At 47.4% G+C, this 20,056-nt stretch overlaps 8 protein-coding genes and 1 non-coding gene across 10 annotated transcripts; 6 read left to right on the top strand and 3 right to left on the bottom strand.

Moving 5' to 3' along the window:
- Positions 1–325: 325 nt before the first annotated feature.
- On the top strand, positions 326–575 carry FOXG_20676 (uncharacterized protein; the record flags this gene model as incomplete). The annotated part of the gene is made up of 2 exons (XM_018400969.1): positions 326–469; positions 522–575. 2 exons carry the CDS (start codon positions 326–328, stop codon positions 573–575), a joined length of 198 nt encoding a protein of 65 aa, XP_018250587.1.
- A 1,484-nt stretch (positions 576–2,059) lies between these two features.
- FOXG_12123 (uncharacterized protein) lies at positions 2,060–3,823 on the top strand (the record flags this gene model as incomplete). The annotated part of the gene is made up of 3 exons (XM_018391852.1): positions 2,060–2,218; positions 2,267–3,458; positions 3,507–3,823. Coding segments are annotated over 3 exons (1,457 nt in total), but the record flags the coding sequence as incomplete, so codon positions are not given.
- A 1,587-nt stretch (positions 3,824–5,410) lies between these two features.
- On the top strand, positions 5,411–7,355 carry FOXG_12122 (uncharacterized protein). The gene is made up of 4 exons (XM_018391851.1): positions 5,411–5,532; positions 5,616–5,923; positions 5,987–6,465; positions 6,511–7,355. Exons 1-4 carry the CDS (start codon positions 5,429–5,431, stop codon positions 7,273–7,275), a joined length of 1,656 nt encoding a protein of 551 aa, XP_018250585.1. The 5' UTR covers positions 5,411–5,428; the 3' UTR covers positions 7,276–7,355.
- A 148-nt stretch (positions 7,356–7,503) lies between these two features.
- On the top strand, positions 7,504–7,587 carry FOXG_20675. The gene has a single exon. It is a non-coding gene; the product is annotated as a tRNA-Thr (tRNA).
- On the bottom strand, positions 7,583–9,583 carry FOXG_12121 (uncharacterized protein). Of its 2 annotated transcripts, XM_018391850.1 has the most exons (5): positions 9,384–9,583; positions 9,007–9,333; positions 8,788–8,940; positions 8,601–8,735; positions 7,638–8,551 (listed from the first exon to the last, which is right to left on the bottom strand). In XM_018391850.1, the coding sequence occupies exons 1-5, from the start codon at positions 9,438–9,440 to the stop codon at positions 7,784–7,786; spliced, it is 1,440 nt and encodes a 479-aa protein (XP_018250584.1). In that variant the 5' UTR covers positions 9,441–9,583; the 3' UTR covers positions 7,638–7,783. The 2 variants fall into 2 exon arrangements, with proteins under 2 accessions (XP_018250583.1, XP_018250584.1); XM_018391849.1 differs by having other exon boundaries at positions 7,583–8,551; positions 8,788–9,333.
- Positions 9,584–9,867: 284 nt separating this feature from the next.
- Positions 9,868–11,671, top strand: FOXG_12120 (uncharacterized protein). Its single transcript, XM_018391848.1, has 5 exons — positions 9,868–10,164; positions 10,217–10,323; positions 10,371–10,545; positions 10,594–11,002; positions 11,053–11,671. Exons 1-5 carry the CDS (start codon positions 9,945–9,947, stop codon positions 11,480–11,482), a joined length of 1,341 nt encoding a protein of 446 aa, XP_018250582.1. The 5' UTR covers positions 9,868–9,944; the 3' UTR covers positions 11,483–11,671.
- A 125-nt stretch (positions 11,672–11,796) lies between these two features.
- FOXG_12119 (uncharacterized protein) lies at positions 11,797–13,966 on the bottom strand. Its single transcript, XM_018391847.1, has 6 exons — positions 13,743–13,966; positions 13,544–13,695; positions 13,299–13,494; positions 12,462–13,249; positions 12,204–12,415; positions 11,797–12,152 (listed from the first exon to the last, which is right to left on the bottom strand). Exons 1-6 carry the CDS (start codon positions 13,892–13,894, stop codon positions 12,009–12,011), a joined length of 1,644 nt encoding a protein of 547 aa, XP_018250581.1. The 5' UTR covers positions 13,895–13,966; the 3' UTR covers positions 11,797–12,008.
- A 2,281-nt stretch (positions 13,967–16,247) lies between these two features.
- On the bottom strand, positions 16,248–17,564 carry FOXG_12118 (uncharacterized protein; the record flags this gene model as incomplete). The annotated part of the gene is made up of 2 exons (XM_018391846.1): positions 16,248–16,334; positions 16,494–17,564. The coding sequence occupies 2 exons, from the start codon at positions 17,562–17,564 to the stop codon at positions 16,248–16,250; spliced, it is 1,158 nt and encodes a 385-aa protein (XP_018250580.1).
- Positions 17,565–19,060: 1,496 nt separating this feature from the next.
- FOXG_12117 (uncharacterized protein) lies at positions 19,061–19,959 on the top strand. Its single transcript, XM_018391845.1, has 2 exons — positions 19,061–19,582; positions 19,635–19,959. The coding sequence occupies exons 1-2, from the start codon at positions 19,107–19,109 to the stop codon at positions 19,795–19,797; spliced, it is 639 nt and encodes a 212-aa protein (XP_018250579.1). The 5' UTR covers positions 19,061–19,106; the 3' UTR covers positions 19,798–19,959.
- The last annotated feature ends 97 nt before the right edge of the window (positions 19,960–20,056 follow it).

Here is a 20,056-nt window from a genome sequence, read left to right as displayed (position 1 = left end):
TGGGTATTTGGAATTGCATCGAACATACTCCCGTTAGGGGTGCTGCCACTGCTATCCCAAAGAATGTACTGCCTGAACAGACGACGGAACCATCTGATTCACCAAGCAAATAGGCACCAATCCTGTGAACACTATTGTAAGATTTTCCACTGGTATTCCAAACATGACCAGTTTGGATGAACACAGACACCAGTTGTCATCCCATCAGGGTTGTATCCCTCATCTCGAAAGCTCAACTCTGTTCTATCCATAGAATTCCCCCAAGACTCTTCATCGCCACTCTACACTAACAGACTCAACATCACATCGCCGAAACAACCTCAACATGCCTGGTAGGGATCTCGGAATATCTTATGACTCATCCCCTGACACCAAACAAATGCCTGGTGTCCTGTGCCCTAAGTGCACTACGACTGAGAAGGAAGTTTCGGTCATTCCTGGCCACTCTTGTCCCTATTGCGGCAATGTGGTAAGTGGATGAGGCTTTTCGAGCTCTCCCAAGACGCTGAAGTTATATGCAGATTCGTGTCTCTAAGAACTCGACCGTCTCAACTTTCAATATGATCGAGCGATAGCCCGTATGCATGTACGATCTCTGGCTTCCACTCTCCGGAATGGGATGCACGATTAGATTTTAGGAAACATCTAGAGTCGTTGGACCTGGACTGCGTATTCAGTATCAAGGGAGAAGTGCCATAGTCCGACTGCCAAAAGATTAATTCATGAGGGGCAGGATTCGAACGCGCGAACAAAAAACGAAGAGTGGCCGAGGGAGGAAGGTTTTTAGGAGCGGATTTTAGGTTCTATAGGTTCATAGGTAGATACCACTCGACCACTCTTCGCTGAAGGGTACAAGGTGACTTTGGAATATAACCTTTCCCCTGGGCGAGTCCTCTTAGCATCAGCGCTCGTGTACCAATCCTTTGATCCCAAGCGGGACAGCACAGCGTGCGATAGATAATCCGTGCAACTGTCACCCAGTGGCCAGCCTCGTTAGGTACAACTTGCTGCCAACAGACGGACCACAGACTTTAGACTCTCGTTGGAGATTACCTCCAAGTGACTAAGCTTCATAGAGCTCTTCATGATAGCGCTGCGAAGGCTGGTCCTACTGGGTCTCATTAACTCTTCTGCCGCTTGTTTTGTTGCTTGGCTCACTCACATCTTCGGTCTCCTCCAGTTCTGAGTGCTCGAGCTGACATCAACCATTGCCAGATGACAGACGCCCAATTCCAGGCCCGTCTATGGCTCTCGCCCATGCGTACGGAGCCTGTAGGCTATAGCTTGTGAGTCCCTCGATGGTGTCAGGCGCGCCGAAATCTGTCTGCTCACAGGATAGCACCCCCATCTGCCCGTTCATTTCCACGCAACAACTCACTTCCGGCAGTTCAGATTACCCAAAGCCCATTTGTCGTATTCTATCAAAGTATCATATCAATAGTTTTCATTGGCGCCAATCGCCTCAGCCCGCCACGAAACGTCGCACAGGGATGAAATTGCGACATTGGGAGCACGCAATTCGCCCCGCGTCTGAGAGAATATTCTCCCCCAGATAACAACCCCGAAAGACACATTTGCCCAAAACAAGTAATTCTCGATATCGCTATTGGTCCGGTAGAGTTATTTGATTGGTTCGAGGATTCCATTGCATGAATCCAAGAACTTGAAACTACAGATCTGCAAATGTCTACAGATACGAGTTGAGAACTCGAATCGCTGACAATCAGAGAAAAGGTATAAGAACAGAGTGGGTTTCTTCACGTCTAATTCATCACATTATATCTAAAGAAATCCCTTACCTGGTCTCGGTATCTAGATCTGGTGTTCCCCGAAGTCGGTCGTCGCATCAAGGTGTCGTCAAATCATGCAATACGCCAAGCAAGCACTATCTCTCAATGTGCACATGGCACCCACGTCTAGTGTCACCCAGCCCGATAAAGAACGCATCTAGTCTCTCGAGATCCCAATTTTCGGATCCTTGCTTGCGTTCGCATATGCTTTAAAGCCCCTGCCCATCGTTCCAACTATCCTGCATGATCCTTCATCTGCACATCCATCACAATGTCTGTCGCCAAACAAAAGAAGTGGTATCATATCCAGTGGTATTCTGATACAGATACACCGGAGGAACGCAAGTTTATTATTAAGCTTGATCTTCTTATCGTCCCGTATGCTGTGATAGCTTATTGGGTGAAGTACATTGATCAGTCCAACCTGAGTATGTCTCTCTCCACTTCGTTCTAGCATTTTAACTAACCTTCTGAAGATAATGCATACGTTGCGGGTCTCAAAGAGGATCTGGGCTTCAAGGGCAATGAACTCGTTCAACTACAAACCTTCTACATCATTGGCGCCGTCCTTGGCCAGATCCCCTTCTTCTTCCTTCTCACCTACGTCCCCATTCATTGGCTGATCCCCGGCTTGGACGTTTGCTGGGGAATCTTCACGCTACTTCAATACCGAGTCAACAGCTTCGCCGAACTGGCAGCTTACAGATTCCTCGTCGGATGGTTTGAAGCAGCTTTCTTCCCAACCATGCACTACCTTTTTGGCTCATGGTACAGGGGTAATGAAATCGCCCGAAGAGGAGGAATCTTTTACGTCGGTTTGTCTCTCGGAACACTCACTGCCGGCCTCATTCAGGCTGGTGCTTCAGCTCGACTCGATGGTGTGAATGGATTGGAGGGTTGGCGCTGGATGTATATCATCTGTGCGCTAATCACCATTCCGGTCGGTATCGCAGGATACTTTGTTATTCCAGGAACGCCTGATCAACCGAATCGTCGAGTTTTGAGTCAGCATGACATCGATGTTGGTGAGCAGCGACTCAAACGAGCGGGTCACAGCAGTCATGGAAAGATGAAGCTAGGACACCTGAAGAAGGTCGTCCTGTCACCCCAATTCTGGGGTATCATTCTCGTCGATGTCTTATTCTGGAACGCTGGAACTCACAGTAGCTCTGGCTCTTTTCTCTTATGGATTAAAAGTCTTAATCGCTATTCGAAGGCCAAGGTCAACGAGTTGGGTACCATCGCACCAGCGTTGGGCATTTTTTATACCCTCTTCGTTTGCTTTGCATCAGATCTTGTGTTGGGGCCTGCATGGGCTATCACTGTTTCGACTGTCTGGAACGCCCTCGGACTTACCATCCTCACCATCTGGAATGTCCCAGAATCAGCACTCTGGTTCGCATATTCAACCATTTACGCGTCAGTCGCGCTTTCAAGTGTTCTTCATGGCTGGGTCAATACGCAGCTTCGAGCATCCCCAGCTGAACGGTCTTTCACGCTTGTCTTGATCAACGCTATCTCCCAGTCGACAACAGCTTGGACACCTTTGCTTGTCTTCCCGACTGTCGAAGGACCTCGTTTCCCGAAGGGTTACCCATTTGCATTGGGATGTGCTATAGGTCTGCTCATTGCGACGCATGCCCTTCACCTATGGCTGAAGCACCGAGAGTAAGTAGACATAATCCCTGACATGAAACATCGGCTAACAATTGACAGTCCTCAAGCTGAAGCCCCTACTCAGTTTTTGTCCGAGGAAACAGGTGATATCTCTTCCGATACTGGATCTAAGACTGCCAACTCCAAAACTGCATCCGTCAACTAAACAATTGTATCTTTGTTGAGGAAATCCCGTTTTGGATGGGGTATGTTTGGCGTGCTTGGTATCTAGGTATTGATGGGAATGAGAGGTCGGGAGCAAAAGAACATGTTCTAGGGTGAACATGACCGTAGAAAAGAACAACGAAGTTCTTGAAGATGTCAGGATATATCAGCAGCGTGATAATCAAGGACCATTCGTTGTTTTATTTGCCAAATGCTGTGATTCTGCTGATTCAATGCTCCTCCACCGGGTAGGCAATACCGTAGCTGGGATGCTGGCCCATGACTCGTGATGATCGCCCTGTTGCACCCCAAGATAGGGACTAAGAGTTCACTAACGACATTGGGGAAGCCGCTGAAACCCCTGTACACCATCAACTACCGGTGTAAACCCCGATCGCTGATTCCTCGCGAGGAAAGGCAATCTTTGTGATGAACAGGCATGCGATTATGAGATGCTCGTCACGCTTCATACTTTCGGAGCATCGAGAGTTTTTCAGCGTTTTTCGGATCCATATCGTTGCTGGTCTGTTTTTTATGCCGAAGCACCTTCGTCTCAGTCAGTGGAGTTATTCCCGAAATCTGAATCCCAGAGTGCTGTGCCGCTTCACCAGAATCGGGTCCGGCCGAAGGTTAATCATTCGGCCGTTAGGAGGAATGACGTCTTACGACTAAGATAAGAAGAAAATTGAACCATGGTATTCACCCTCCCATGTATCACTGAACATGGCCTGTGATACCCTCATCTGGGAACTCCGCAGCTCTCGTTCCGCTGGTCAGGTCAGGCAAACCGCGCTGTGAACATGCCGCGGAATTATCCCCGAGACAATCCCAGCCATCAGCAAAAACTTGATCGGCCAAGCAAGCTGAATTCTTGGTTGCTCCAACACAAGGTCCACGCTTTTATTCCCGGCTAAACCAAGAAACGATGTCATAGCGGCATTGCCCGGCACATCGGCAAACATTTTTCTCTCAGAGGCCTTCAGCGAAAAGACTCCATTGATCAACCCTCTGGTGATGCTCACTCAGCCTGGCAAGCCTGGGGATACCCCAACTTTGAGAAGCCAGAGGAAAAGCGGACACTCCGCAGATGTATGTATCTCCATTGCAACAACAGATCACACGACAGATGCGAGAATGACTCGATGTCAAGGCTTTGAAGCTCTAACGTAACACAAAAAGCATCGGAGCCGCATGCCGATGTTTGTTTAAACTGCTGCCTGTCGCAGAATGATCCTTGTCAACGAGAATAAAACGTGGGAATACCACTCAACTCCAGCAAATCTCCTCTCAGACCCAGTAAAATCTCAGAATGTAGATTGTTGATTGGAGCGCATAAACGAAACATGGGGGAGTCTAAAATGTCTCCACCACCTCCAATTCTCAACCTGGGGCAAGAGTTGTCGATGACACTGCGTTTGAGATGCGATGGTAGGAAGGACATTGAAGATTTGGGATTAGGAAGGAAAAGAATATGGTCAATTTTTGGATCTGGAGAAGACGAGATAAGGTAGTATTTATTTGGCTTCACGAGGAAGCAGGAACAGTGATCTACTTGGCATCTGGTACTGCGTTGAGATCATGACCAAGTTTTGATCCAGAGCCTCACGGAAACAACTTGACCAACGGCCATGTTTCCGCCCCTCGCCCAAGTAACCACGCTAATTAAAACGCTCTGATAATGAGCAAATACGGTTATCCGATGTGGATCTCACGTCTGATCCTCCACACAACCAATCACTTGCAGCAAGTATAAATGCAACACCTGCCCACGAGATCATCGTCAGATTCTCAAACTACTAGCTAAATGCCAAATAGCAATGATGGAGCGCCTTCCAGGTTTCAATGTTGCTAATCATTTTGAGAAGCGTCAGCTTCTCATCGCTATTAATTGTGTTGCTGCTCTGTCGATCTTCTTCTTTGGGTATGACCTCATCACTTTCCGCAACTCCAACGCTTTAAAGATATTTGTTTGAGCTTCAGTAGAGTTTTTACTGATGATTTCAGATATGACCAGGGAATGATGGGAGGTGTCAACAACTCGAAAGACTACATAGACTTGATGGGCTTCGGCTACGTGGACGAAAAGACCGGCGAGCCAGTCATCACCGATAGTCTTCTCCAAGGCGGTATCGTCTCAGTTTATTACCTCGGAACTCTCTTTGGCTGTCTCTTCGGAGGCTGGGTAGGAGATAAAGTTGGTCGTATCAAGACAATCGCTATTGGTGCTGCCTGGGCTATTGTTGGTGCAGCGCTACAGTGCTCAGCTCAGAACCACGACTGGATGATCTGCTCACGCGCAGTCAACGGCATAGGTACTACGACCCTACCAAGATGGACGTCCCATCTTTTAAAGTGTTATTGACAGCAGGGTCTAGGAACCGGAATTCTCAACGCCATTGTACCGGTATGGGCTACCGAGACAGCCGAACATACCTCAAGAGGCCAATTCATCGCAATCGAGTTCACTCTTAACATCTTCGGCGTGGTAGTGGCCTACTGGCTGGAGTTTGGCCTTTCGTACATTGACAACAACGGAAGTCAGTTTGGCTGGCGGTTCCCTATCGCCTTCCAAATCCTCCCTCTCCTTGTCTTACTAGGCTGTGTCTGGTTCTTCCCCGAGTCTCCTCGCTGGCTTGTCAAGGTTGGTCGAGACGATGAAGCCCAGTATATCCTTCGTCGTCTGCGTGGGTCGAGTGAGGCGGACCGTTCCCGCGCTCATGCTGAGTACACCGATATCAAGAACATCGTTCAGCTTGAGAACAAAGAGTCTTCTAAGAACTCATATTTGCATATGTTTTTCGGTATTGGATCAGGTGAACTCCATACTGGTCGACGTGTTCAACTGGTTATCTGGGTAAGTCTACATACCACTATCATTCCATGCAACTAACAAGGACAGCTCCAAATCATGCAAGAATGGGTCGGCATCGCCGGCGTAACAGTATACGCCCCTACAATTTTCAGGATAGCCGGGTTTGACACACGCAAATCCCAATGGATCAGTGGTCTCAACAACATCTTCTACATGTTCGCCACGCTTATCTGCGTCTACACACTCGATCGCATCGGCAGAAGATGGACGCTTTACTGGGGCGCTGTCGGTCAAGGAATAGCCATGTTCCTCGCCGCTGGGTTCTCCAAACTTGGCCAAGAAGCGCGCAATGCGGGTGATCTCGACAAGGCTAGCTCATATGGTGCTGCAGCAGCTTCCTTCGTCTTCATCTTTACTTCGGTCTTTGGAGCCACCTGGCTAACAGTTCCTTGGCTCTACCCCGCCGAGATCTTTCCTCTGCAAGTTCGAGCCAAGGGTAATGCTTTCGGTGTTTTCGGCTGGTCCATCGGTAACGGATGGTTGACCCTTCTATGTCCCGTCATGTTTTCAGCTATTGGCGAGAACACGCTTCATATTTTTGGAGCCTGCAACATCATAGCAATTCCCATGGTTTGGGCATTGTATCCTGAGAGTAACCAACGCACTCTCGAAGAGATGGATCTGCTCTTTGCAGCCGATACACCCTGGGTTTGGGACGCTGAGAAGAAGTTCAAAGAGTTGAAGGAGAAGCAGCCTGGACTTGTTACTGCTTCTGCTCACAACAGGGATGTTATGGACGTCGAGCCTGGTGTCAAGGCTGGTTCTGGGGATGAGGTGAACATGAGTGCATGAAGAATGCGTTGTATGACAGATTACTCTAGTTAGGTTTTGTCAGCTAAACCTGTTATTCCAATTGATGTAATCACTACACGCCATTCGTAAAGGGCACTCTAGATTGACTAAATCGAAATGGTCAATGTCCATAGATGTTCGAGCAATCGAGGCACTGACAACAGTTTCCCCACTGTCTTCGAGTACATGAGCACTATTCTGGGAGGCACTGTCAACCAATTAGATTCAGCCCCGTTGGCTCAGTGGTAAAGCGTATCACTAGTAACTTAACATAAAATGATAAGATCACTGGTTCGATTCCAGTACGGGGCAATTGGTTTACTCAACTTAATCTTTTGCTCATTACCTAAAATCCATTTTTACCTCGACTTGCAGCAGGCACTTCGGCAGCTAATAGGTATCTTCTTTTTGTCTTTCAATTTACTTCTCGAGGTAGGGATGTAGTTATTATGTCTTCATTTTCTACCTTGACCATCGCATAGACTTACATCTCCCATCAAACCAGCGCCTACAGTTCAGGCGGTGGCTTGAACTGCATCAGATCAATCCCAAAACTCGTGCCCGGCCCCTTCATGTACTTGATCGCCCGACACCACTCAAGTTCCCTCTTCATACCACGACCTGCAAAATAACCCAGCAACGTGGCTTGAGCATTACATGTTATTTGCGGACCGAATGTGCCATTCTCACTCCGGTAGCAATACTCAACACTTTGGCATAGCATGCGCGCAATATGGTCAGCGTCTGCTTGATTCGGTGAGCCCTGCTCTTTATAGCCATCGAAGGTTTCGCCAAGAGATGATGAGGCATCCGAGCTTCCAAGTTTTCCGCGAAGAAGCAAGATGGTTTCAAGGATGTCCAACATGATGCTGGAGCAGAGGATCCACGGACTAGCCCCCTCCACAGACGAGAATATCAGAGCGAACGGAAATAGTCTATCTGGATATCCATCGTCTGTTGGATTACTCGCTCTGGAGGGGACAGACCAGAATAGCGGCGTTTGGTTGCGTGCAGCTATGTTGCGGTGCACAAGGGCTCGCCAGTCGTCAAGAATATGGAACTTTTCAATCAGCAGATTCACGTATCTTAGTAGCTTTTCACGATCTTTTTCGTTGCTCAAAGCCAGGGTGTGCGCTTCGGCCATCACCGCGGGAATGTCAATGGCCATGTCAAGTAGTGCACCGAAGGACTCTGGGGCAGCCCAGGGGCCAATGTGCTTTCGCCAAAGATTGGGTTCAAGGTTGAGAGGCTTCTTCTGTGACAGGGCTTGGATGACCTGGGATAGTCAGCAGACATTTCAGGGTTGCTCGGGGAACTGGTCCTACACATATCACGCAGAGACGTCGACACAAGTCATTCCAGCTTGAAGTGTTTGCTTCAGGTACAACTCGGTGACGAAGGATCTCGGATACACCTTGCGCATGGGCGTTCCAGCTTGTGCTTGCGTGGAACAGGAAAAGCTAGTTAAGATCAGTGCGCGACTCTTCAACATGTCAAGAATCTTTCACTTACCTCACACGTGGAAAGAATGACAATAGCGGCAAGACTCTCGTCATTGTTACCGATACTCGGACAGTCAAGAACATGGATGACCTTGGACAGTGCATGGTTGTATAACTCAATCGCCTCGTCGTAAGACACACCCACTTCACCAGACAGCCTAATCTGAATCGCAACAAATGCTACGAGTGAGTGGTCGAGAGCCTCGCTAGGGTGTTCCATGTTACACACAGCCTTGAGCCATGAGGATGGCGTTGAACTATGATCCTCTTCGCTCGTCGTATACCGTCCTTGCGGAAAGTAAATGCTGACCGCGATAGAAAATGCTTGCGATCGAAAAGTCGGCACATCATATGTCTCTTTTGAATTGATTTGGTAGCGCATCCGCTGCAATAAGCTCAACCAGTTGGTCTGCTGTTGCGACTGTATGACTGAGAGGGCGGACACATTGGGCTTGGTCGGAGTCCGATGGACCCATAGGGTAGGTTGATTACGGATTCCACGACAGATAATTCCGGCCTTGGTGCAACGCTGACACCGAGGCGACGTCAAGTCGCACTGAAAACTATTTAGTAATGAATAATTGTTGAGATAGAGGTGAGTCAGACCTTGACGCGACGTCTTTTGCAATCAGCGCATGCTCTGGATCTGGAAACACCAACCATGCTTATCAAGAAGCCTAAACAAAGAACATGGTCTCAAAGCTCTCGATCAAGGGCTGCGCTAGACTATATGTAGTACCATACGTCGAGAGCCTCGACAGGGATATCTCTTACCGTAATTGCGTATAACGTGGCTTGAAGGAAAAGTTTAAGGGACTGAAAGACAACGCAGCGGAGAGATGTCAGCACGCGTTTTAGCGGGTATCCAAGGGTTAGAAGCCGAGAGCCTAAACTACATTCGGCATCATCCTTCGAGACAATCGACAGGGATCAAAGCTTAGCGCTCAGACCGAGCACTCTCCGATGAAGCTATCCTTGATTCGGAACCATCTCGCGAGAATTGGCCAAGGGTCGAATTTGTAAGATAACGAGCATGATGTAGATCGTTGTGAATTGAAACAGCTATATAATAAGTATCTTGAGTATGTAGAGTATCTTTCGCATCAAGTCACTGCTCCCTCACCCCAGAACACCTCACACTTGGCTACCAGCCTCCAAAACGCAGCAATGGCCGCATCAGAACCAAGCCGTCATCAATCCCTTTCATCCCCCGCCTCCGATGACGACCGCCCTTCCCAAATCGAGCCGTATAGCGAAAAAGCGCCTTCACAGCAAGAAGGGACTTCAGCACCAGACTTTGGTCCTCCGCCTGATGGAGGATTACAAGCCTGGCTAGTTGTTACTGGAGGCTTTTTTGCTGTGTTTGCCAGTTTTGGGTGGATTAATTGTTCGTCACTTTCATCTCATTGATGACGAAGGAGACACTGACAAAGGATTAGGTATCGGCATCTTTCAAGATTACTACGAACAGAATCAACTCAGGTCGTACTCATCTAGCGATGTAGCATGGATCTCATCCATCGAGTCATTTATGCTGTTTTTCTGGGTATGTCTGGCTTGTGCTTTTTTAAAGACCTGACTAACAACAAATAGGGCCCAGTGGTCGGCTACATGACAGATAATTACGGCCCTCGTATTCCCATCCTGATCGGCTCATTCCTCCATGTTTTCGGTCTAATGATGACATCCCTGTCGAAGGAATATTATCAGATTATCTTATCTCAAAGTATTTGCAGCGCATTAGGTTGTTCATTTCTCTTCTACGCGCGTAAGCATCCTTCTCCAGAGCTCCAAGGACAGGACTAACGATATCTAGCCATCGCTGCTGCTGGAACATGGTTCAGGCGTCATCGTGCTATAGCCTTTGGAATCATCACTGCTGGATCCAGCCTCGGAGGTGTCGTCCTTCCAATCATGGTAAATAAGCTTGTGGTCCGAGTTGGCTTCGGTTGGGCGATGCGATCTGTCGCATTCCTCTTCTTGGGACTGCTAGTCATCGCGAACATCACTATCAAATCAAGACTCCCGCCGCCGCGAAGAAAGTTTGACATCAAAGACTTCATCACTCCGTTCAAGGAGATGCCATTTCTTCTTTTAACCGTCGCCGGATTCATGTTGTATCTCGGTTCCTTTTTGCCGTTCAACTTCATCATTGTCCAAGCGAAGGAACTCGGTGTGTCGGATAGCCTGGCTCAATACCTGGTGTCCATCGTCAATGCCGCTTCGTAAGTCACTCTACCACTGCTATTCTTAGCACCAGCTGACAAACTGGAAGTACGTTTGGCCGTCTAGTTCCCGCATATTTCGGCGATCGAATCGGCGTCTTCAACGTCATGATCCCTTTGACCCTACTGGGAGGCATCTTTACTCTCACAGTATGGCTAACTGCACACTCCACAGCTTCGGTTATTGCCTATGCCGCCCTATATGGGTTCGCATCTGGCTGCACTTTATCCATCGTGCCAGCCATGGTTGCTAGTTTCTCAGACGTTCGCAGCATAGGAACCCGCAGTGGCGCGCTCTACGGTGTTGCTGCAATTGGTGTCCTCATTGGAAGCCCAGTCGCTGGGGCCATTGTCAGCGCAGAGGATAGTAATTTCTCTGGGCTTATCATATTTTGCGGCGTTACGATTCTGGCCGGTGCCGTGTTTGCTATTATGTCGAGACAAGCATTGACTGGGGGTAACTGGCTGAAGAAGGTTTAATACATCGGAGACACCTTCATCGCTTTCTTAAACGTTAGCTCAACCTATGGGAGATACTGCAGAGAGATGAAAGACAGAGAGATCGTGTATATTAAAGTTCAAAATAGACAGAGAATCGGGCAATTCTTGAGATGGAGTAAATAGCATTTATCAGTAATAAGAGGCTTTCGCCTGCAAATTTGAGTTGGCTGTCGATTGAGACCAGTCAAGCTGACTAGAAACCAATTAGGCTACTTTGTACAAGGTCCTTGGATGGATATTGAAGATAGAGAGGGCGCGAATTCCTTTCGTCGCAGACCTCATGCAATAGATTTCATATTTGGGGAAGCTATACAAAAGAAGCTTGATTCAAAGGGTGCACAGAGATAGTTTCAGAAGGAAGTCATGTCTATTTAGTCCGACATTTATCATGCACATTAAACGCCGTTCAACTATGCATCTAAAATTCATTGTGTCAAGCTGGTAGTTACTTCTCCCAATGCTTTCCGCCCCCTATTTTATTAGTGTCTGAAGAGCCTTGAAAGCTTTAGTCTCTGTCGTTCAGGAGAGGTTCGCCTTCGCTACCCTCGTCTTGAACTTCGTCCTGCTCTTCATGCCTCTCAATCAATGTGCTTCCAGGAGGCGGGAAGTTGGAGAATAAGAGAACCCCCATGGCCAATAAAGCAATAGCCTAGTACCTGATTAGTTGCATTCACCGAATTCTTGTACAATAGTAACTCACCGCGTTGCAGAAGAAAGTTGCATATGCCTTGCCAACCTCAGCCAAACTGGCAAAGATGAAGCCAAACAAGCCCTGTGTAGCTAGTCGCGCTACGTTCTCAACTAAGGTAACGGCATTGAGAGCATCGGCGCGTTGCGAGTCTGGGCACATCTGAGTAATGACACCTTTTGCTGCTGGAGCGGATCCGGAACCGAATGGGAGAAGAAAGGCAGCTGTTCTGTTAGAGTGATGTTTAGCAGGAGGCTTGCAAAGACGTACCAAGATAGATATGCCACGGCTTAGTCGCAAAGGCGGCAACTGTAGTAAGTAGACCATCCACTAACAGGCTCCACCTAAGGAAGACCAGGTCAAAGAGACATCCCTCGTCTTCTTTATTGCGGCTGACTGCCTCGTACGGCTCATGATCAGCCTGCTCTCCCAACGTGGCATCAAACTCCCCAGCCTCTGTTGGAATATGCCCTGGTTCCGCCTCATCATCACTGTTCGGTTCAGATCTGATAACACGGCCTCGGCCCCATGCGATGATCCTTGGGAACAGTAGAATCAGGAAGAAGCTCCTCATGAACGCAAATTCTGACATGAGCCAACCGTTGTCTCCTTGGCTAAAGTTGAACGCCGCTGTTGCGTACATCTGGATGAGAAGAGGGGCATAGCCTGTGGCGAGAACGGAAACGAATATGCCGCTGCAGAGGAAGATGACGCCGAGATGCCTCTTGACTCTCCCGTCAGCGAGGCGCAATCTCTGCGGTGTGAGTATCTTGAGGGGCGCGAGAAAACCAGAGACGCCCTTTTGACCGTTCTTTCCTCCATTGGACATTGAATCAGGTGAGATATATGGCAAGGCGCACCACACGTAGATACCCGCGAGGATGAAGGAGATGAACGCCACGTCGAAAGGAGCTCGGATATCAATCGCGTCACCAATCATACCACCACTCAAGTATCCAATCGCTTGGCCCAACATGATGGCACCTTGCAGCTGTCCAAATACTGCTGTCCGTCTGATAGGTTCGACAACTTCTCCAGCAATGACGTTGACAACAAGACTAAAGCCAATGTTAGCGGTTGGAAAACGTGAGTTCGTGGCTGACTTACATGTACCCAGCTGGCCCGCCCAGAATTGTGATCAGCTGAGTCGCTTGGATAATTATCATTCCTTTTTCTCCACCTGCTACTACTCCCAAGATTTGTGTGACCACGCGAGCTGCCGGGATGAGAATCTGACACAAAAGTGCTGCTCGGGGGCCAAACTTTTTCGATGTCCAGCCAGCAACAAAAAGGTTCAGCGTTCCTTAAAAGAGTCAGTATCGCATCGGATATTTGACTTGCAATTGACTTACCACAGAAGGTAGTAGACATGCCAAGAATACTGTATTGGGTTGCCGTTCCAGCCGCAATTTCATCCCGACTGCACCTATCGCCCGGACCATCATATGGAGGGTGCGTCTCATAAAACGAATCACAAGTCATCAAATGAAACACATAGAACAATCTATCGATCATCAGCTTCATCCATAGTCAACTGACAAAAAGACTCACGGAACTTGGGTAAAACTGAACGATAACGTGATGAGAAACCCCGCAAGCAAAATCCGATTCTCGACATTAAAAGCTCTCGATAGCCAATTTCTCACTCGCCCTTTGCCTTCCCCTTTTTGGGGGAGAAGTGGTGTTGTCTCGTCACTCGCCATTTTCGAGTAAAAATATAATGCCAAGTTTAAAAGAACGAGGCGAAAAAATCTTCGATGATAAATACAATTGCGAGATCGCTGTCAATCATTCGGTGAGAGGGGGGTATGGATCTCTTTCTTAATGGGGAATAGCGTAGTTAATCGACCGGGATTACTCGGTTATAGCTGTTATCGAGACGACGTTATCAATGGAATATCAGAGAAACGTTACGATGCTTGATGTTTTGCTTGTAGTTGATACTCTTTGATTTATATCTTGTTAATAACTATTCTGAGGTTAGCCCAAGCTTACTGCCCAACTAGTATTCCAACAAGAATAACCATTTTCGAACCATATATCGCTACGATTCCCAATCTCAAGGTGTATGCCCTGCAACGAATCACCATATAGCTTATCAAGCAAATCCTCATTACCTAATGCCTCTTTAAGCTCAGGACACGCCTCCGAAAGATCATCGAAGCCTTTCCTCGGGACTCCCTCTGCCCACTACAGGTTCATACAACCCAAATTCCTCACTAGCTTCAAGCTCTCAAAGACATCCTTGTTCAACCAGAAATCTCCATCTGACCACATCGTCTTCAGTGTCAACCTATGTGCAGATAGGAATCTAGCCAGAGCCTGATCCGGGTCATAGACGTTGCCCCATGAAAGAAATTGCCGGGTTGATTGTCATAATTCTCTGCGACAAATGTTCTCAAACATGCCTGGCTCGACATGGCTGTTATGTCTTGGGCATGTAGAGAGAAATCTGGGCCCAAGATCATATGCTTCAGGACTTGCATGTTGGGAAAGAAACAGCTCAGGGCACTTCCGTGATAATCCAAGTTGTCGGGGTACAGCAACTTGAGTGACGAGCCTGAGGCTTTGCAGAATCTCACCAGATCTACTGAAGTTATCCCTTCGCAGTTTAGCTCCAATCTCTGCATGAACGGATGGCGTTGACCCATGGTTTCGAGGAAACCTGCAAGATCCCTAAGCCCATTAAATATTATGGTGAATGATATCATATTTGGCGAACGATAAGGCAACATGGACTTCTTGAACCAGGCACTCCCACCATCCAATTCGACATGGGAGAGCTGCGAGCGAACTTGGCGGTCTGCCCTCCCTGTTCAAGAATTGGACAATATTCTTTGAAAGATGAAAGAAGTCCCAGTTTCCTGACTTTACAGGTAAGCCAAGTCTTCGAAATAGGTTTGGCTAAATTTGTCCCCCTGACGAGCTTCTTTAGGGCATCTCAGCTTGAGGGCATGTAGATTTGAGCACCATCATGTTATATCGATAACAAGTCTTCGGGAGGACATCTAAGGGCACCATTCCAAGTCGAGAACCTGGACGAGGTTTGGTCGACGAGAATCAACCGCCGTGATAACCGAAACTATTCCTGACCTTTATAGCTTCCCAGTCATGAGCTTTCTGGTAAGGAGTAAAGATATGGTTCGGTGAGACATTTGAAGAACGTGCAAGTACGAGCTAGAGAGGATAAAGTCTTGGCTCGGATGGTGTTTTGATCATCTGGGTCTTTCTGATTTGGCTTACATACAGTGTTTTCAGATTCTTGCCCAATATTTGTGATGCATCCAAGAGACACTCTAGAGTAGCTGTACAGTCGCTGTCAATCTTCAGCCGTTGGAGTGACGGGAATCGCTTAGGTAGCTCAGATATCTCTGATGCTACTGGATCCCAAAGTGTTTCGAGATGCGTGGCCTGGTTCCGAAACTTCAAGAAGCGCTCTCTTGATCCACTCGCGAGGACGAGGGGGATAACGGTCTTTTCTTTGAGACTAAACCTCGTAACCTTGAGGCAGATACTGAAAAGATGGCCCTGGTATTCCAGGTTAGGGATAAATAGCATACCGGTGGACTTGGATGCCTCCAAGTGAGCGAGATTTGGACATGGCTTCGCAATCTTTAACCAAAAATGATTGCTATCGTCGTGTGCAATGTTAACTGGGAGTGCCCCCGAGATAACGCAAGATTTTTGAGATACCTTAACTTTACCAATACTACATTATGCACACTTGAGGGACCCATACACACTCGCATATCTTATCTTTAGGCACCAGGGAGGGCAAGGAGTATATTGCCCATATGTGTTAATTTGTGCTCTTTACCTTTGTGTGTTGGGGCTGAAAATTCTTTTAACCTCCCAACCTCATCACAGAATATATTATCATAGCGAAAACAAGAGATTTGGTATTCTACCATGACATTTCCTGTTAGTCTTACTCTCATTGCACAAAATGTGAAAAAGATAGTATTTACGAGGGGCTTCACCCTTAATCTTACATGGCAATGTATTCAGTTACCTGCGCTGAGGGCGATTTCCCTAGAGACTATTCTAATCCATGATCTACGACGCCTTGTCCTTTGTTGATGTTAGGCTTGGGATCTGGCTGTGGGCCAGGCCTTCATCCGCAAGATAATTGATACTTTGGAGCTGTACAGTCTCATCAATTTGTGCTGTTACCCTTGCATAATTCAAGGGGGGTGTGCATGTTCGTAGAAGTAAACGTGATGTTGTTACTATAAACTAATAATACAGGAGTGATTTATGCAGATGCCGACTGGAACACAGGCCTTGCTATATTGATCTTACCATCCCCTTGGGATGGTGTACACTTCCCCAGCTACTCTCCACTGCCTCTAAACTATCCTCCTTGTACTCCATAGTCGCCAAGCTGCACTCAGTCAAGAACTCCTTGACCACCATTAGTCCCGTTTCTGACTGTCCAAGCTTCGGACATGCTGTCAGAAGACCTTCGATCTCTTCTTTTGTAGGTATATCATGCAGCTGTACCCGAAGGCTTTCCAGATTCTTTGCCTTGTGAAGGTGCTTAAAAATATCCATGCCGAAGTTCCAAAAGTCGAATTCTTCATCTATGATGAAGATGTTGAGAGTCGCAGAGTGAGCATTAAAGATGTCGATGATGGCTTTATTGATTTTCTCTGAATTTGCTAGCGGGTCGTGTTCGAACACCGCATCATCCACCAGCCATCTGAAAGCTTTAAGGCGTGGAGCATCCGTCTGAGCAATAGCCTGGATGTCTGAAAGGGGGAATCTCGATTGCGGACCCAAACTAAGCTCTTCCAATGCTTTAAGATGGGGCAATAGATGGGAAAGGATGCCGCTGCGAAGATTCCAGACTCGGAAGTCGTTGATGTAAAGAGACCGTAATACTTTTCCCCATGTTTTGCATCCGGCCTCCAGATCATGTACCCAGATTTGTTCAGCCCCGACTATATTCAGCGTCTCTAGACAGGGAGTCCGGTCAGATAGGTTCTGAAAGAAATCGTCTCGATAGCCCCATATGTCAAGAGTGAAAGACTTCAGATTTGGGAGATCGAAGTTAAGAATCTCGATGGGGTATTCGAATAGGCCAACTAATTCCAAGTGACGAAGCTGCAGCGCAAAATCTGCGAATTGCAGCGCAAACTTTCGGCTTTTCTGTTCAGTCTCGATAGGACCGGGATCTTCATGGCGACACAGGTGGAACTCGAACTCTGTAACCTTGGGACAAGCAGCAACTAAGTTACCCATTTGTTCTAGAAAGTTCTGGGGAGGCATGCCTCGCCAAGCCAGTCTAAGATGAGTCAGGTTGGTACAGAGCCTAAGAGTCTCTAGCCATGGTTGGTACTGGTAATACTGTGGCCTGAACTCGCATTTCATTGACCGGATAGTATGGGCTCTACGAGGCTCAACAGCCAACGTGAAGCAAAGCAGCCATTGTGGTTTGATTTCGATCGATAATCGCTTGGATTGTATGTTGGTGTATAGGTGCTCCTCGCAGAGGATCTGGAAGACTCTGCAGGTAGATGTCAGAGATCTTAAAGTATGGGCACGTAATTTCATCTCCTCCAAAGACTTCCCATGCCTATCGTTGACGAGGCATCTAATTATCATAGCATAGATCTCTGTAGGCAACCGAGACACCATATCCGTTTGTGAGTCACTGAGACATTTCCGTATCCTTGTGTTGATCTCTCGTTCCTCGGGGAAAGCCTCGCTGAACCGAGCGAAACCAAATTTTTGACATGTTCTAAGAGCTGCTAGGGCTCGCCTCTGTGCATCTCGGTCGGTCTCTTTTTGTTCTGATATAGTGCATAGGGTATTCGCGAGTGTCACCAAACTCTTCGCGGTCGGTGCTTTCCGGGGATCAGCCCGGTGAATGTGAATGGTGATGGGCATTCTGTCCTGTAGTTGGATTTGTTATGTGAGAAATTGGCAAGTTGAAAAGGAGTTTGTTTGCAGTCGTAAGTAGGGAAAAATTTACAGTCCTTGGTGGTTTTTTCATACTTATAATATTAGTCTGGTTGAATGACTTTATAATATCAAAAGAATAGTTGTGTATTTGAGAGTAACTTTTGGAGGTCATCGGGACACTTTCAGATAACTATGAAATGTTATGACTAATGCTGAACAACATTTCTGGTATTCGTTAGCCGTGGGACACTGAAGTCTCTTAACTCCCACCATTTAGCAAAAGTGAGAGCAACTCAGGAATTCATCCCGGCCGCAAACTCAGTGAAAACTTGCTTGGTTCATGAGGATATTTTTCCGAGTCAATACAATGTGACAAACAATAAGACGTCAAGGGCGGTGGTGCTAACAGGAAAGCGAGAATTGCAAAAAGGATAAAGGACTCAGAATACATTACTGCGCCGAGCCTATTGGATTATGCCTATTGAAGCTTCGGTAACCTAAAACGTGTTCATGGCATACTCCCTTACCAAGTGTCTTCAACCGTGAGTGTTCAAGAGCCCCTAAACAGTGTTTCAAGGTTGAAGTCCATTGCAAAAACAACCAATCAATATGGTCCTTGGTAACTTCTCGGATCTTCGAGTCTGAAACTTTATCCTGGTTTTGCTGGCACTGCCGCAGCAATTCCTCATTTCAGCCACAGTTCGTCAGTTAATCATAGTCGTAGAGCTTTTCGGAAAAACACCCAGAGCGATCTGCCTTTGCGCGAGGTTCCTGCAGATGACGTGCCCGAACCCCACATCACGACATGTCGCGCCATGGAGAGTGGACTAGGGTCATGATGACTGAGAGTCAGAACAGTACTGCATTCGTCATTTGTAATAAATATTGCAATTAGTAAATCTGACTAATATCTCTAGTTCTCTCAGCTCCCGCCTCACCGCTATCCTCCGGTAACGGCTCGTCGGCAGACGATATTCGACGGAGGGATCGCACAATTTCGCATTACAAATGCGCGATCAAAACGAGACTGTATATATGGACGCATTTTACCATCCTGAACTGGGAATTGAAAAGGCCATAGTAGATACTCGAGCCTTTCACTTCACACTACCAATTTACGCCGCCAAAATGCCTACCTCTCTCTATGACCTCATTATCCCCACCTTCATCAAGGGTCTCCAAACCTTTGACCACGTTCTCACAAAGGCGGAGCAATACGCCAAAGAAAAGGGCCTCAACGCCGATGAAGTTTTCCCCCAAGCCAGACTCGTTGACGATCAACTTCCCCTCGTCTTCCAAGTTCAGAATGCCACCAAGGCTGTTCAGGTCACCATTGGCCGCTTAACAGGCGTTGAGCCCACATTCTTCCAGGACAATGAAAAGACCATTGCCGACCTGCATTCCCGAATCCAAAAGGCCCTTGAGGCTGTGAAGAGTGTCAAGCCTGAGGATGTTAACTCACGAGAGGATGTCAAAGTGGAGCTGTAAGTTCTGCCTCAAAAGTATATACTGTGACATTTCACTGACCCTTGAAAGCCCCCGACCCGACAAGACTCTTCATCTTACGGTCAAGGAGGCTACACTGTACCATGGCCAAACAAACTTTTTCTTCCATATCGTCACTGGCTACTCTATCTTACGTTCAAAGGGCGTGCCTATTGGAAAGGGTGATTATCTTGGAAGCTTTCTTGCTCAGTAAGTGGAGCAGATGGAACCTAGAATAGACAAATGACCAAATGGCTTTCCACATGGCATGTTTATGTGTAATAAGGTCCTAAATATCTTGAACAGTGACAAGTACAGTCCTCGGTCAAAGCTTTGAACGTGAAAAGATCATGAATCCAAGCGGCGGAGACTCCTGAATTGGTCAGTTATCGAGTTGCCTGTGCCAACAATCCACTAGACCTGTCATAACTAATAGTCTCTAAACAATTCAAGAAGCGAGTCCTTCACAGAAA

This window comes from Fusarium oxysporum, chromosome 13, assembly GCF_000149955.1.
Source record: "Fusarium oxysporum f. sp. lycopersici 4287 chromosome 13, whole genome shotgun sequence".
NCBI lineage: Eukaryota > Fungi > Ascomycota > Sordariomycetes > Hypocreales > Nectriaceae > Fusarium > Fusarium oxysporum.
The sequence above is the reverse complement of the archived record's forward strand: the minus strand, read 5'-3'. Positions and strand labels throughout refer to the sequence as shown.